The 15,382-nt window shown below is 38.5% G+C and overlaps 1 protein-coding gene across 17 annotated transcripts in view; it reads right to left on the minus strand.

The window, feature by feature from the left end:
• The window catches only part of scrib (scribble planar cell polarity protein), a 284,575-nt gene that overhangs the window by 99,596 nt on the left and 169,597 nt on the right, over positions 1 to 15,382 (minus strand). For all 17 annotated transcript variants that reach the window (XM_051929184.1, XM_051929190.1, XM_051929189.1 and 14 more), the window contains 6 exons: positions 14,623 to 14,733; positions 8,619 to 8,795; positions 7,673 to 7,789; positions 5,472 to 5,660; positions 4,851 to 4,970; positions 1,367 to 1,423 (listed from right to left, as the gene is read on the minus strand). In XM_051929184.1, coding sequence (XP_051785144.1) covers positions 1,367 to 1,423; positions 4,851 to 4,970; positions 5,472 to 5,660; positions 7,673 to 7,789; positions 8,619 to 8,795; positions 14,623 to 14,733 — 771 coding nt within the window. The remainder of the gene's footprint in view (positions 1 to 1,366; positions 1,424 to 4,850; positions 4,971 to 5,471; positions 5,661 to 7,672; positions 7,790 to 8,618; positions 8,796 to 14,622; positions 14,734 to 15,382) is intronic.

The following is a 15,382-nucleotide window of genomic DNA, read 5'->3' on the forward strand; positions in this document are numbered from 1 at the left end:
AATCAGACGGCTCACCAAGTGTCACGTTTCTAAACCAATCCAACACCTCATGAACATGGTGCTCAAAGTAGGGGCAGTGATTTTGAACTGCAAAGAACTACATTCAACCTGGTAATTATTGAAAGCATCACTATCTACCGTTTTTTTCTGCCCCCCCACTCATATCTTTTTACTTCAATGTTTATTGTATACTTGTGAAGGAACTCAATAAAGAGTGTTTGCCAATATTTAACATATCACTTATGGTATCAACCCCGCGGTAAGCAAGTAAAAGATCTAAAAGTATGCATATTGGGCTACGTTTTTATAGAAATATTAACTGGACAAGGAGAGACACTGACTAAAATAATTAATGACTACAGGTTTTAAAACCAAATAACTAACTGTATCTTCTGAAGAGAATGATTAGAATGTTCAGCATTTATAACCAGCCTACAAATATAAAGTTACAAAATGTTGGACACTATCTTCCTGTAAAAAACTTGAAATTGAGAGTGTAAACTGAATAAATACTAACGTTGTAACTGTCACACTGTGAAAAATGCTGGTAACATGAAACTATAAAAAAAGGTTTTTATATGGAAATTTTAAAGTATCCTAAACACAAACAAAATACATTATAATTAATTTCATTTTCTTAATAAGATATGTAAAAGGAATCAATTTTTTAAAAAAGTGATGCACAGTATTAGTTTAAATGTGAGAAGAAAAAAACTAGTTGGAGTTTTTTCTTTTCCCTTGACTGGTGAAAAAATTGAAATCATTAGATATATTCTGATAGTACTGATGTACTGATTTATCTAAATCAGTTCTCCACATCCCATATGAAATCCTTTATACTAATGTGGCAGAGAAAATATGTCTAATGCATTGTTTATCAATCAATTATTAAAACGTTTTTTTCAGTACTACAAGGAGACTTACCTTAACAATAACTTGTTGACTCCACAAACCAATATTAAACATTATTTTGGCACAGATAGGAAAAACACCCTAGACATTACAACACTGCTTTGCAAAACCTGTTTAGCAACTGTACACATTAAAACAGCAGGGGTGGGCATATTTATACTTTTAAAAGGGAAGACCAATTCTGAAAAACAGTCAGGTTATGCCAAAATTAAAAACCACTCATGACAGTATGTTGTTTTATATCATAAACAGCATAATCATGAAAAGTTAATGTTATGCTGTAGGGAGGTTGTCATACACTTAAAAAGAATGATGAAGAAAACACAAACCCATATGAAAGAAAACAGTTCGCCAAAGATGATGACATGTATGGTGATGATCACCCTCAGATGGACTACCAAAAAGCAAATTGTGCCGAAGACAATTTTAAGAGACAAATAAAAACATTTCCTACCACTTTTTCCATCTCCTCATGCTCCCACTGAGATGTTTCTCGCACCATATCCATTTCCTAGTAAAACAATACATACATTATAAAATATGTGGAAATATTTGTTTTGCAATCTTAAACCTTTATAATATACTATAATGGAAATCTTTCTCTTCATTAGTAAAGTGCACTTCACAATAGTTTTATTCACTTCAAAGCACAGCAAACAGCATTTAAAGGCTCACAATAAGCTATGATCAAACACTGCCTCCACTCTGCCATCCCTTCACAACCCTCATTTTGACACAATGAAAAGAAAAAACAATTGTGCATTGTCTACTAAGTAGCACAAATATAAAAGAAATTGTGTCAATTTAAAAATGATTCTGTACAACTACTGGTACAATCATGAAATTCATTAAATAATTGTAGAACTTGCTATATGTCTGAAGATTGTATAAAAACATTATTACCCTAGGTTCTTGTCTATAAGCCGGACTCATGTATAAGCCGGAGACCAAAAATCATACGAATTTTTAAAATAAAATCGTATCATAGATAAGCCGGACTCATGGATAAGCCGAACGTACTATAATCTATAACTAATAGAAGGGAGGGAGGTCAGTGGTCTGAGAGTGTGAGATATTGGCGTCTCTCTCACTCCCCACATGGCGCGGTTGGAGCGGCCGCAGTGCGTTCTTTCTGCTCTGGGCGTCGCCAAGTCAACACGCGCGCGTAGCGGTCATTTAAATTGTGATTTTATATGTAAGCATATTTAAATATATATCGCAAATTTTTTGCTGGTTCGCGGATTTCTGTGGACAATGGGTCTTTTAATTTCTGGTACATGCTTCCTCAGTTGGTTTGCCCAGTTGATTTCATACAAGGGACGCTATTGACAGATGGCTGAGAAGCTAGATTGCTTACTTTTCTCTCACTCTTGCGCTGCCTATCTGTGATCCTGACATATGGGGATTGAGCAGGGGGGCTGTTCGCACACCTAGACGATACGGACGCTCGTCTAAAAATGCTGAAAGATTATCTTCACGTTGCTATCTTTTGTAAAGCTGATTCCCTAAAAGACATGCTGCACAGTGCTTCGCATACTTAAAAGCTCGAAGGGCACGTATTGATTTTTGACTGAAAAACAAACTCTGTCTCTCTCTTCCTGCTCCTGACGGAGGGGGTGTGAGCTGCCGCCTTCAACAGCTTTGTGCCGCGGTGCTTCGCATACTTAAAAGACAAACAGCACAATTGATTTGTTTGCTAGAGATTGTTTTCTCTATCTATGTGACACACACACCTTTGAAGAGGAAGATACGTTTGCACTCTTTTAATTGTGAGACAGAACTGTCATCTCTGTCTTGTCATGGAGCACAGTTTAAACTTTTGAAAAAGAGACAAATGTTTGTTTGCAGTGTTTGAATAACGTTCCTGTCTCTCTACAACCTCCTGTGTTTCTGCGCAAATCTGTGACCCAAGCATGACAATATAAAAATAAACATATAAACATATGGTTTCTACTTCGTGGATTTTCTTATTTCGCGGGTGGCTCTGGAACGCAACCCCCGCGATGGATGTATAAGCCGGACTTATGTATAAGCCGATGTTCTATTTTTTCATTTTCACAACTTTTTTCTTTAGATAAGCCGCGGCTTATAGACAAGAACTTAGGGTACTTCAGAGGTTAATCTTTCTCATTTGAATGATCCTTCTTTAATTTCATACTGAAAATAACACAATAAAGCTATCTTAAATTGAGCTGTACTGTACCTATATGCAGAGGTGGGTAGTAACGAGTTACATTTACTCCGTTACATTTACTTGAGTGGCTTTTAAAAAAAATTGTACTTCTAAGAGTAGTTTTATTGCACCATACTTTACTTGAGTACATTTGTGAAGAAGAAACGCTACTCTTACTTCGCTACATTGGGCAACACTTGAATCGTTACTTTTTTTCCCCATTATATACGCTGTATTCCAAACATGCACAACGGAAGGCGGACGCCGCGTATTCTTTAACTAAAACTCCCTAAACCGTTTCCCATTCATTCTCTATGGTAGTAGTAAACCACTACCGATGCGATCTATTTTCTACCACTTCCGTTTCGGGGGGCACTGTTCTGCGCTTTTCGCTGCTCTGCCTGCCTGCAGCGTCTGCCTTCATAGATGGGCTGGGGCGTTTTCCTTTTCTTTTTCTTAAGTAAATCGTTAAGTTTAAAATGTCGATCGTGGTTATTTCTGTTGATTAATTAATGCTTTCATTGATTATAGCTAATACTGTTACCAAGTGGTTGCTATTTTTGCCTGTTGTATACAATCTATAGCGTCTTTCACATCTATTTCCACTCTCACTGCCTGCTTGCCTGTGTGTGTCGATTGATATATGATTTAATGTATTTCTTTTTGACATAATTCTCCGAGTTGTAAAATACACACACATTATATATAAAATGAAACTACTATATAGCTAATAGTGTTATGTATCTGTCTAGTGCCTTCTCTGTCTGCCTATTAGATAAGTGCCTTCTCTATCTATCCGTTTATCTAGTGCCTTTCACATGTGAATGTACTCTCACTGCCTGCTTGCCTTTCTGCAGCACCTGTCATATAGTGCCTTTCACATCCATCTCTCTAGCTATCCATCCATCTCTCTGTTTTTTTTCTCCTGACAGTTTTTTATCTTCTATTATACAGTGCCTTCCCAGTTTATCTATCTAGTAACTTCTCTGTCAGTGCATTATTCAGTGATCGGTCTGACAGTGTATGTCTTACAGAACTTAAAAATAAGAACAGTTATAAGGACACTTGTTCATGTTAACTGCAGTCTCAATTTTTAATTTTTTTAAAAAGAGCATCCTACATCTATTATACAGTGATTGTGTCAACTGTGTCATCTATCTGCGACTGACCAGTCAAGGTAAAGTGAGACTTCTTGTACGTGCACAAGCTGCCCTGTTCTAATGTTATTTTCTATCAGCTGTGCTATTTGGAGGGCAAGTAAATATGCAGTATTATACTGTCAGTGTACAGTATATCTTGTCACTGTAAGTAGTTTTCACTGTTCAAACATACATGTTACCTACTGTAGGTATTGGCTTCAAAAGCTTTGCTGTGAACAACTGAGATTTGGAACTGTGTTATTTTTGCATCTTTATTTTGTAAAGATGTTATTTATTTTTACTCATTTTTTATTTTATTATTTGGAAATAGCAGAATTTGCACATTATTTTATATTTTTGTCTGTCTTACTACATTTCTAAAAAATAAATCATTTATTATGATCAAACAGTTATTCAGTACTTGAGTAGTCTTTTCATCAAATACTTTTTTTTACTCTTACTCGAGTAATTTTTTGGATGACTACTTTTTACTTCTACTTGAGTAATATTATTCTGAAGTAACGCTACTCTTACTTGAGTACAATTTTTGGCTACTCTACCCACCTCTGTCTATATGAAAATTACTTACTGCACCTATACTATATATTACTGTATCACTGGCTTACTTTCTGGATAATCTCCATCTCTTCTGGGCTGAGGTCACGGTCGATAGATGAAATACTCTCCATGCTGTTCTTTCGACCAATTCCAGCAGCAAATGGATTAGCAATGATTCCAGGTGATGCCTGAGGGTGATGGAAATTATTCACTACTTTACCCTGTACATTTTATACTAAGTATTATATTGATATGTTTTACAAATGAGTACATATTAATACATATTAAATTGAAAATAATTACAAAAATTAAAGTCAAGGATACATACACTAAGATTACTCAGAATACAAATTAATAGAATCATTTATTATTTTCAAAAGCACTAAAAGTGGAAAGAACAACAAAATGGCAGTAGTTAAGATGCAATTTCTTCATATTACTCAGTACCCAATACCACAGCTGAAAACTACCTTCCTTTCTCACTATGTAGTAAAATTATAGCCCACTAGAAATAATAAAAGATCTTTCTAAAGTCATCAAATCATACTTACAAATAAGTCTTTGTTCAAAATTAAGTATTAAAACTGAATTAAAAAGGACTAAGGATTATTACTGCATTAAGAGAAGAAAAACAATACAAAATATAAGAATAATATAAAATATTTTACAGCATCTCCCAAGATAATCACCTCAATAACTGCAGCGTCTTTGGGGTCAAAGCCATCGCAGACCAGAATGTCCAATGTGTCACCAATACTTCTTAATATTCTCACTGCTTCTGCATGAGTCATACCTAGAAGACTGTGATTGTTCACTTCCAAAATGCGCATGCCTGCTTTAAGTCTACCATCTCTAGCAGCAGCACCATTAGAATTAACCTACAATAAACACAGAGGTTTTTTCCATTCATGAGAAATCATATATAACATTATTTCATTGCAGGTGCAAAATTAGCTGCAAAGGTTAAATTCAGAATTGATAACTTAAAAATGAAGGCAATAATAAATCTCTCCATGTAAACATCTTGTTATAAAGCTCAATATTACATTATTTAGCAGTAAAACTTTACAAAAATATGTATCATTAATATGATACACATCATTAGTTTTCCTTTTTTGATATATTTCACTTGGGAATATGAAAGAGAAGAGAGTTATCCAAGAAAGTTTTCTATATTCTTCAAAAAAGTGGGGAAGGACCCACTGGTTAAACTCAATTTTCCTCTCTTTCATATAACACACTTGTTTTAGACAATGTGAAACAGAGGGTGGTAAAACAGACTTCCTAATGAGAAAGGTTAGCTGGTGAACAGACAATATGATAAATTAACCACATTACATAAACACATTAATATTTGAGAATGTACATATACTCTAAAATAATTTCAAAAATGAACAATTTATGTATCAAAATCTCATAACATCTGAAAGACTTCCAACAGCATGGAGAAAATATGATATTCAGTAAGGTCTGAGTTTAAAATAAAGTTAAAATGTGGTAAAAATCTTGGGTAGATTTTTTAAAATTCTAAGCTTGGAAAGGCTTAACTGAAGTACAATCAAACTGGAGCAGTCTGTATCAAACAAAATAACGAGAATACAGCTTTCCATTGATTCTCTGTGACTGTGAAATTACCATCTTCAAACCTAAACTGTTTTAAGGTCAATGTCACATTTTGTGATTTTTAGGGCATGCCAGACTTACCAACTGCAGTTGCTGATCTTATTCCCAAACCATGTCAATTTAAATGACTAAAAATCACTGACCATGTCACATTTACCATCTGAGTGCTGAACATCTAAGCATAGTTATGCTTACGCTTTTTTTTTTAGAATCAAAAACATGTTGCATGATGGAGCTGGCACTGTAAGAAGGGTTAATAGGTATGGCTGAGTTGAGCCATATTCTATCTTTTTTTCTATTCAGGCATGTTACATAAAAGATGGCACATAAGATGAGCGAGGTTTCTTCTGTCTAAAACACCTGCATTCCTTATTTTGTATCAGTGCATTATGTGCACTGTACTACCAGATGAGCATCCATTGGTTGTCAGCACTCAAGCATACAAATCCTATCCCTACGCCTAAACACAAACTCAGGAGAGAGTTTCTGGGCATGTCAAATTAAGCGGCCAGCTTCAAGTGAGCATGCCACCAACTGTCTCTGGCACACTAAAATCATGTAAATAAACACTACGACTGAAAATGGCTGGAAAAGTCTCTATGTCACATGGCCTTTAGCAAGTGTTAAGATTAAGAATTCTGTGGGTTTCAATATGGATTTAGACATTAGTCTTTTGTTAATAGGGCTGTTCAGATACAATGACTATGCTAGTTAAAGTGTTCAGTTTAAGAAACAAAGCTGTATTATAGTGAGCAGGTTAATACCTTAAATGTGGAAATGTTTCTGAGAAAAAAATTTTTTTTTATCACAGTTATTTATACAAGTCCATTAAAGTCTGGAAATTGTAAAGAAGCATAAATTATGTTAGAAATTCCACCAGTGAATTTTGAACCAAAGTATATTTATTGTGAATATGACAATTTATAAGTGAAAGAGTATACAGTCGACCCTGCAGTAAGGAAGAAATAAAAGAGCCTTCTTTTCATATGTCATTACCAGATGAAAGTTGTACAGTTCTTGCCAAAATCCCTTTAGCCTTATAATTGGCTACCCTGTAAGACAGAATGAAGTCCTGAAGAGCTGGATGCCCCAAGTCAATTTCTTGTCAACTAGTTTACAATGACAATATAATCAATCAATTAATGGGAAATGTTAATCATCTCTGAGAGCAGTATCTTAAATTGATAATACTGCATTCTTGATATCTTTTCCAATGCAAAAAACATACACAATTTGAAGAAAAGTAACCAGAATTTTGTTTAAATACCTTTGATATGAAGATACCCTCATCAGTTGGATCAAATGGGTTCCCAGCATGCCCCTTTGCTCCACCTCGAATGCTTATGCCTAGTTTCTCTCCAGACATCTTCTCTATTACAATGTTCTACATTTGAATAAAACATGCTGAATGTAAAACAACTGTTATGAAACTGTTACAAAAATGGCCAATCTTACTTTCCCATGCCAAATACTCAAGCTTAGTGTTGAGAGAAAATAAGGTAGCATCCACCAACTAAAATCTTAAATTTGAAACTGAGAAAACCTCATATTCTGAGTTATATTAAAGTTAAATAAAATAACTTCCAATCTTTGATTCAATACAATGAGAAATAACATTTGACTCAGCTTTTTTTCTGAGCCAAGTTGTTCAAAAACAATTATTTATTAGAAGTTATTAGTTAAGAAAATAACATGTTTAAAGTAAAAGTAAAAAACTAAATACTAGGAATTTAAGTTAAAATAGTTGAATCACCAAAAATAAATTCCTATTTGTAGATTACAAAACACTTTCTTCTTTTAATTTTTATGACTGTTTACATCTTCCACAATGATTTAAAAAAAATTGAAAAATCTCAAAAGTTAATATTTATTTTTGTATACCTTATTTACTGATTCACTTTATATCAACTCAACTGCAACCTCATTCTTATATTCCCCTGTAGCAAATGGAACAATCCTTATCATAATGTCACTTTACAGTGTTCAACAGGAAAGAAAGAATATTAGGGCAGGTCGTTTTACACTACAGTATATACTTAGAATTTAGGCAACTTGAAAGCACTTGTATATGCTTTTTATCTTGATATGTATCCATTCGAGCTAATTTGTTACACCTTTTTAATAATTCATGTGCAAAATTCTTTTGGTATTCTGGAGGAACTTCACTAAGTAAAATCTGGTTGCATAAAGCATTTGGTGATGGTTGTACAAACCTGCATTCCAGAAGGAGCTGGATCTCTCCTCACCAGCATTCGGATTTCTTGTTTATTAGAAAGTAGCGCCTTCACAGCTTCCTGATGTGTGGCATGCCGCAGGTCAATGGCGTTTACCTCTAAGATCCGGTCACCCACCCTTAAGCCGCTCTGAGCCGCCAGGCCTTTGGGTATTACCTGCAAATCACGATGCATATCAATATTGGGACCAAAAGAGGGCCTAGAAGAACACATTTTTTCACATTTTACTGCATTTAAAGTTAGAATGCATATAGAAAATGGAGTCTTACAACTGATATAAATTCAATGTTGATAGCTGGCCAGTGGAACAGGGTGATGTAACCTAGAGTCCATTATACACACATTCACTCTCTCTCACACACACACACACACACGGTGTGTATAAAAAAAGTATTCATCATCTTGGAAGTTTTAACATTTTATTTTTATATAACATTAACTCACAATGGATTTAATTTCTCTTTTTTGACATTGATTAACAAAACACTACTTAATGTCAAACTGAAAACAGATCTCTGTAAAGTGCTTGTGGTGAGAGGATTTTTTTAAGAATTGGCTCATGCTAAATGTCATGTCCCAACAGGACTTGGTGCTCTTCCTAATATAAATGATCTGGAAAAGAATATAAGCAGCAGTCTGGCTAATTTATCAGATGATCCGAAACTAGGAGAAAATGGTTGATAATGTAAAATTAGTTGATTTATTACAGAGGGACTTGGACAGCATACAAACTTGGGCAGAACAAATTTAATGGAAGTAAAAATAATGTTTTATATGTCAGAAGTATGTTATGATGAGATACGCCCGGAGTTCCTCGAGGCTCTGGATGTTGTAGGACTGTCTTGGCTGACACGCCTCTGCAACATCGCATGGACATCAGGGACAGTGCCTCTGGATTGGCAGACCGGGGTGGTGGTCCCCCTCTTTAAGAAGGGGGATCGGAGGGTGTGTTCCAACTACAGAGGGATCACACTCCTCAGCCTCCCTGGAAAAGCCTATTCAGGGGTCCTGGAGAGGAGGGTCCGTCGGATAGTCGAGCCTCGGATTCAGGAGGAACAGTGTGGTTTTCGTCCTGGTCGCGGAACAGTGGACCAGCTCTATACCCTTAGCAGGGTCCTGGAGGGTGCATGGGAGTTTGCCCAACCAGTCTACATGTGTTTTGTGGACTTAGAAAAGGCATTCGACCGTGTCCCTCGGGGAATCCTGTGGGAGGTACTCCGAGAGTATGGGGTACCGGCCCCCCTGATAAGGGCTGTTCAGTCCCTGTACGATCGGTGCCAGAGCTTGGTCCGCATTGCCGGCAGTAAGTCGAACCCGTTTCCAGTGAGAGTTGGACTCCGCCAGGGCTGCCCTTTGTCACCGATTCTGTTCATATCTTTTATGGACAGAATTTCTAGGCGCAGCCAGGGTGTTGAGGGGGTCCAGTTTGGTGGGCTCAGGATTGGGTCACTGCTTTTTGCAGATGATGTTGTCCTGTTTGCTTCATCAGGCCGTGATCTTCAGCTCTCTCTGGATCGGTTCACAGCCGAGTGTGAAGCGGCTGGGATGAGAATCAGCACCTCCAAATCTGAGACCATGGTCCTCAGGCGGAAAAGGGTGGAGTGCCCTCTCAGGGTTGGTAGCGAGATCCTGCCCCAAGTGGAGGAGTTCAAGTATCTCGGGGTCTTGTTCACGAGTGAGGGAAGAATGGAGCGTGAGATCGACAGGCGGATCGGTGCGGCATCCGCAGTAATGCGGGCATTGCATCGGTCTGTCGTGGTGAAAAAGGAGCTGAGCCGCAAGGCGAAGCTCTCAATTTACCAGTCGATCTATGTTCCTACCCTCACCTATGGTCATGAGCTATGGGTAGTGACCGAAAGAACGAGATCGCGAATACAAGCGGCTGAAATGAGTTTCCTCCGCAGGGTGTCTGGGCTTTCCCTTAAAGATAGGGTGAGAAGCTCAGTCATCCGGGAGGGGCTCAGAGTAGAGCCGCTGCTCCTCCGCATCAAGAGAAGTCAGATGAGGTGGCTCGGGCATCTGATCAGGATGCCTCCTGGACGCCTCCCTGGTGAGGTGTTCCGGGCACGTCCAACCGGGAGGAGGCCCCGGGGAAGACCCAGGACACGCTGGAGGGACTATGTCTCTCGACTGGCCTGGGAACGCCTTGGGATTCTCCCGGAAGAGCTAGAAGAAGTGGCCGGGGAGAGGGAAGTCTGGGCATCTCTGCTCAAGCTGCTGCCTTCGCGACCCGACCTCGGATAAGCGGGAGACAATGGATGGATGGATGGATGTCAGAAGTAAAAATGTTAGATTTGGAATACACAATGGAAACTCTGAAACATGAAAGTGCAACTTTTGAAAATGACCAAGAAATCAACACTGTCTATGCCCTGACAGTGTATGGAAGCCATTAATGAAGGCTAACAGGACATAAGGTTATAAGTCAAGATGTGCAGAGTATGTGTCATGGAAATCCTGCTTAAGATATAGGATATTCTATACAATCTTTGTCTGGAGTGTTGTGTGCAGTTCTGTATTCTCTTGGATAGACGCAGCATGATTAGAGAAGGTCAACAGAAGGGCAACTACGCTAATTAAATAAAAGGAGATTAAGAGATAAGATGATTTCAATTATTAAAATTATGAAAGGAATTAATACAGTGAATCCCAATTATTTATTTAAATTAAACAGAAAAGCTAGACACAGATAAAAACTTTTCACACAAATATTAGGAAATGTCTTCTTCTCAAGGAGAACCATAGGACAAAAGAAAACAATAAATGGCAAAGTAGAGACTTCAAAAATTTGGCTCAAAGTTAATCTGGAGGTAGATGGGATTGGCAAGCTTTGTTTAGACGAATGGCCTGTTCTCAAAATTGTTCAAATATTCTAATATAAGTTTGACATTACCTAAAATTGCATTCTTAATTATTTTGAATTTTCTTCTTGTTCACAGCATCATTAATCAAAGCAGTGTGAATAAAACAAAAATCATACAATTCAAATTCAACTGCAACAAGGTGGAGATGCCACCCCTTAAATAACTAAATGAACACAGAAACCCTTTAAGACAATTTTTTCAACACTGAAACCAAAAGACTCCACTTTTGCACAGGGCATGAAATGACTCAGGTGTAAACATATGTTTGTATATGTAGCCATGGTAAAGATTACATAAGAGTTTATTTGCACCTACATATTTCTTTATTGTCAAATTAGCCCTTACTACAGAGTCCCACTAATTATACTAGAGTTTTGATCAAAACAATTTTTCCAAAAGATTTAATGAGTTGGGAGCATCAGGTAAACTAAAATGAAATTCATCACTGTACTATAGAGTAGCCTCGTGTTGCTTGTTTGCTGAGAATGCAAAAATGAAATTCATTGTATTCAGTGCAGTGACGATACTACTACAATATCAACTATTACTACTACTACTTAAAGTTCTGCACCACTGTGAAATTTTTCACAATCACAAAAGCAACAATAAAAAGTGAAATGTAACTATCGTATACAGTATATATATATATATATATATATATATAGTGGGATATGGCTGGCCTGTCACCCCGGCCAACACCCCCAGATGGAGCTGTCAACCCCCCCAACACCCCAGACCGCCAGATGGGGCTGTCCCTACGGCATGGAAGTGCCCCGAATACCAGCAGGGAATCATGGACAATGGAGTTTTCCTTTACAGCCCTGCTGGATACCACAGGGGCCAAGAGATGACACTGTAGGGAGGCCCAGAGAGTTGTTTGTGCCCTATAACCCGGACGTACATCGTAGGCAAGGCGACAAAGGAAATGACGTGCTTCCGGGATGAAGAAAAGGACTTATCATCTGACCCGGAAGTGATAAGGAATCACATGGACTGTAGGGTTGGAACCACTTCCGGGTCAGGGAATATAAAAGGACGATGGGAAATCCCAGACGCTGAGCTGAGCTGGGTGGAAGGGTGGCAACGCGTCTGGGAGTGGAGGATTGTATTGATTGTCTATTTGATTATTGATTTACTGGAATATAGTGGAGTGGAGGGTGCTTTGTGCACATAATTATTATAATAAATATTCATTTTGACTTTTATCTGGTGTCTGACGTCTGGTCTGAGGGTTCAAGGGGTCACGGGGACCCTTTAAACTGTCACAGTTGGCATAGTTTCGGCAGGATTCTCTGGCTGTCGGTTTGGCAGAGGACCTGTATTTAAAAATTTTTACTGTGGACAGAACCCTAAGAGGACAGCGTCAAGACACGCAGAAAAATCGCCACAAACCCTATTTTCAAGCTGTCATGGGGAAGAAGGCGGCAAAGTAGGGCAACAATGCCAGCAGAGGTTCCATGTTTGTCATGGCCAACACTCGGGATGAGTTACAGGGCGGCTACACGGATCGGGAGAGGCCTCAGGACGAAGAAAACTACAACGAGGTATGTGCCGGGGATATAATGGATAACCTATTTAAAATAACTCATCTTGTACCATGCACATACCTCGGAAAAGATCATCCGGAGGTTCTGCGGGATGCAGGAGAATCTCCCGAAGACTGTGTGGCGCTTCTGCGCGGGGAGACGGACAACACAACGGACTTCCGCATGTCGGGTGCTGGCAAGGGACACGTGACCCACCCCGAAGGATTGGGGAAAGGAGGAGGTCCGTGTCCTACTACTTTCGACTTCGCTCAAAAGAAGACGGACTTAGACTTTCCGAAGGGGAAGGGGGAGGCAAGCGAAGCACCGCTCAACCCACGAGAAGGTAAGAAGGGCCAGGAAATGGCTGGTCGATCTGCCGACAAATTAATACAGACAGATTGCAGTCAGCCAAAGATGGCCGCCCAGTCCTTGGCTGTAGAAAACTCCAATTCCCAGAAGCCTGTGCACAACCAAACCGAGCACGTGCCAAGAGCGGGCGTGCTCATTGGCTCCCGGCCGGTAGGTAAGGAGAATGAAGAAGTGAGCCTGCCTCTGGCCGAATTAATTAACTGTTTTGATGTGCGGGAACTCGAAAAGTTAATCGAGCCCGTACGAAGTGTTGTTCAGGTGTTTTTCAGGTGCTGACGACGATAAAGAAGATTGTCGGAGATTTGGGAGCGATGGCCAAAGCGCCGATCAAGAAGGTAGATGAGTACCTGTGGCGGTTAGGTCAAGAGCCTCCCGTCTTATATAATTTGGCGGTACAGGTAGGTAATGCCGGTACCGTACAACATATAGGGACGCAGTGTGAAACGGGCCCACATTTGATGAGTAGCGGGTGCCAAACCAATGCGAGCCCTACAAGAGAGTGTGGAATAATGACAGAAGGGGCGGGGGAAGCACCTGCCACCCTGGCCAACACCCCCAGGCCGCCAGATGGAGCTGTCCCTGTGGCATGGAAGTGGCCCTAATATGCTTCCATACCTGAGAGAGTAACCACGGAGCACACTGCCTTTATTGTTTTCTATGTATTGTGCCTGCATGACCACACAGTAATACCAGCAACGTTTCCACTGTTTAGTGTTTTTTGTATCTCACACCATCACACACCTTTATCATAAGAGAACCCCTTATCTATGATGGAGCATTCTATGAGAAGAAAATATGAAGCTGGTTTTAAATTAAAAGTCGTTGGAGTAGCGAAAGAAATTGGTAACTGCACTGCTGCAACAAAATTCTGTGTGTCTAAAAAAACTGGTGCGAGATTGGAGGAAGCAAGAAGTGGTTTTAAAAAACAAAATTAAGTGTCCTATTTTTGAACAGGCGTATAAGTCAGGGTCTGATTTTATGATTAATTTTTCGGGTTTCAAGACCCAACTTATACGCAAGTATATACGGTAGTTCATTACATTTAATGATTTTTTGGCTTCTTGAACAGTAAAAGAATGGCAACATTAACAGCATAATACAGCTCCATATTTTACAGTATAGAGTGATGATAAATTAACTTACAATGAATAAAGCACAGGCAGCAAAGTAAAACAAAAAAAAAAAAACTTGTCTGCCTAGCATTTAAATAAGCAGCAATCTCACCTTGGATATGAAAACTCCAGGTTCACTAACTCCAAAAGGATGACTAGCATGGTCACTACCTCCAACAATGCTTAGCCCTAGAGGTCCACCTGCCTTCACCAGACGTACTTCCTATTAAGATAAGAAAATCCAGAAACATTTGAGAAATGATAAAAGACTTCACAAGTTGTTTAGAAGAGAAAGTGCTTCAATGATAAAATAATTCCTTCCCTCATTGTTAATGAAGATCCCTAGGTTTCCTAAGCAAACCTCAGCATTAAATGTGTCAACAGTACTATGACACAAAAAAGTAGCTCTATGTCCTTAAAAAATAATGTGAAATGAATTTTAATTTCAAATGCATAAATAGGGTATTAGTAACACCTTTCAGCGTTACAGCTAAAAAATGTAACTGTATAACCAAACAGTTTGTTTTTTTGACAAAAAAACAAAGTAATCCAAGATGCTAAATGGAATGATAACTGTCACCCTGTCATTATCATAAACATTACTCAAGAATATTTCACTAGCCAGAAGAACTAACATTGTTAAGATGAATATCCTTCCTAAACTTCTCTTTTTATTTCAAAACATTTCAATATATATCAATAAATCGTTTTTTAAACAGTTAGATTCAATAATAACCTCATTCATTTGGAACTCAAAACACCCACGTATCCGAAGAGCGACCCTACAAAGACCTCAGGCAGAAGGTGGCATGGCTTTACCTAATTTTCAGTTTTATTACTGGGCAGCAAACATACAAGCCATAAAAACCTGG

This window comes from Erpetoichthys calabaricus, chromosome 6, assembly GCF_900747795.2.
Source record: "Erpetoichthys calabaricus chromosome 6, fErpCal1.3, whole genome shotgun sequence".
Lineage (NCBI taxonomy): Eukaryota > Metazoa > Chordata > Cladistia > Polypteriformes > Polypteridae > Erpetoichthys > Erpetoichthys calabaricus.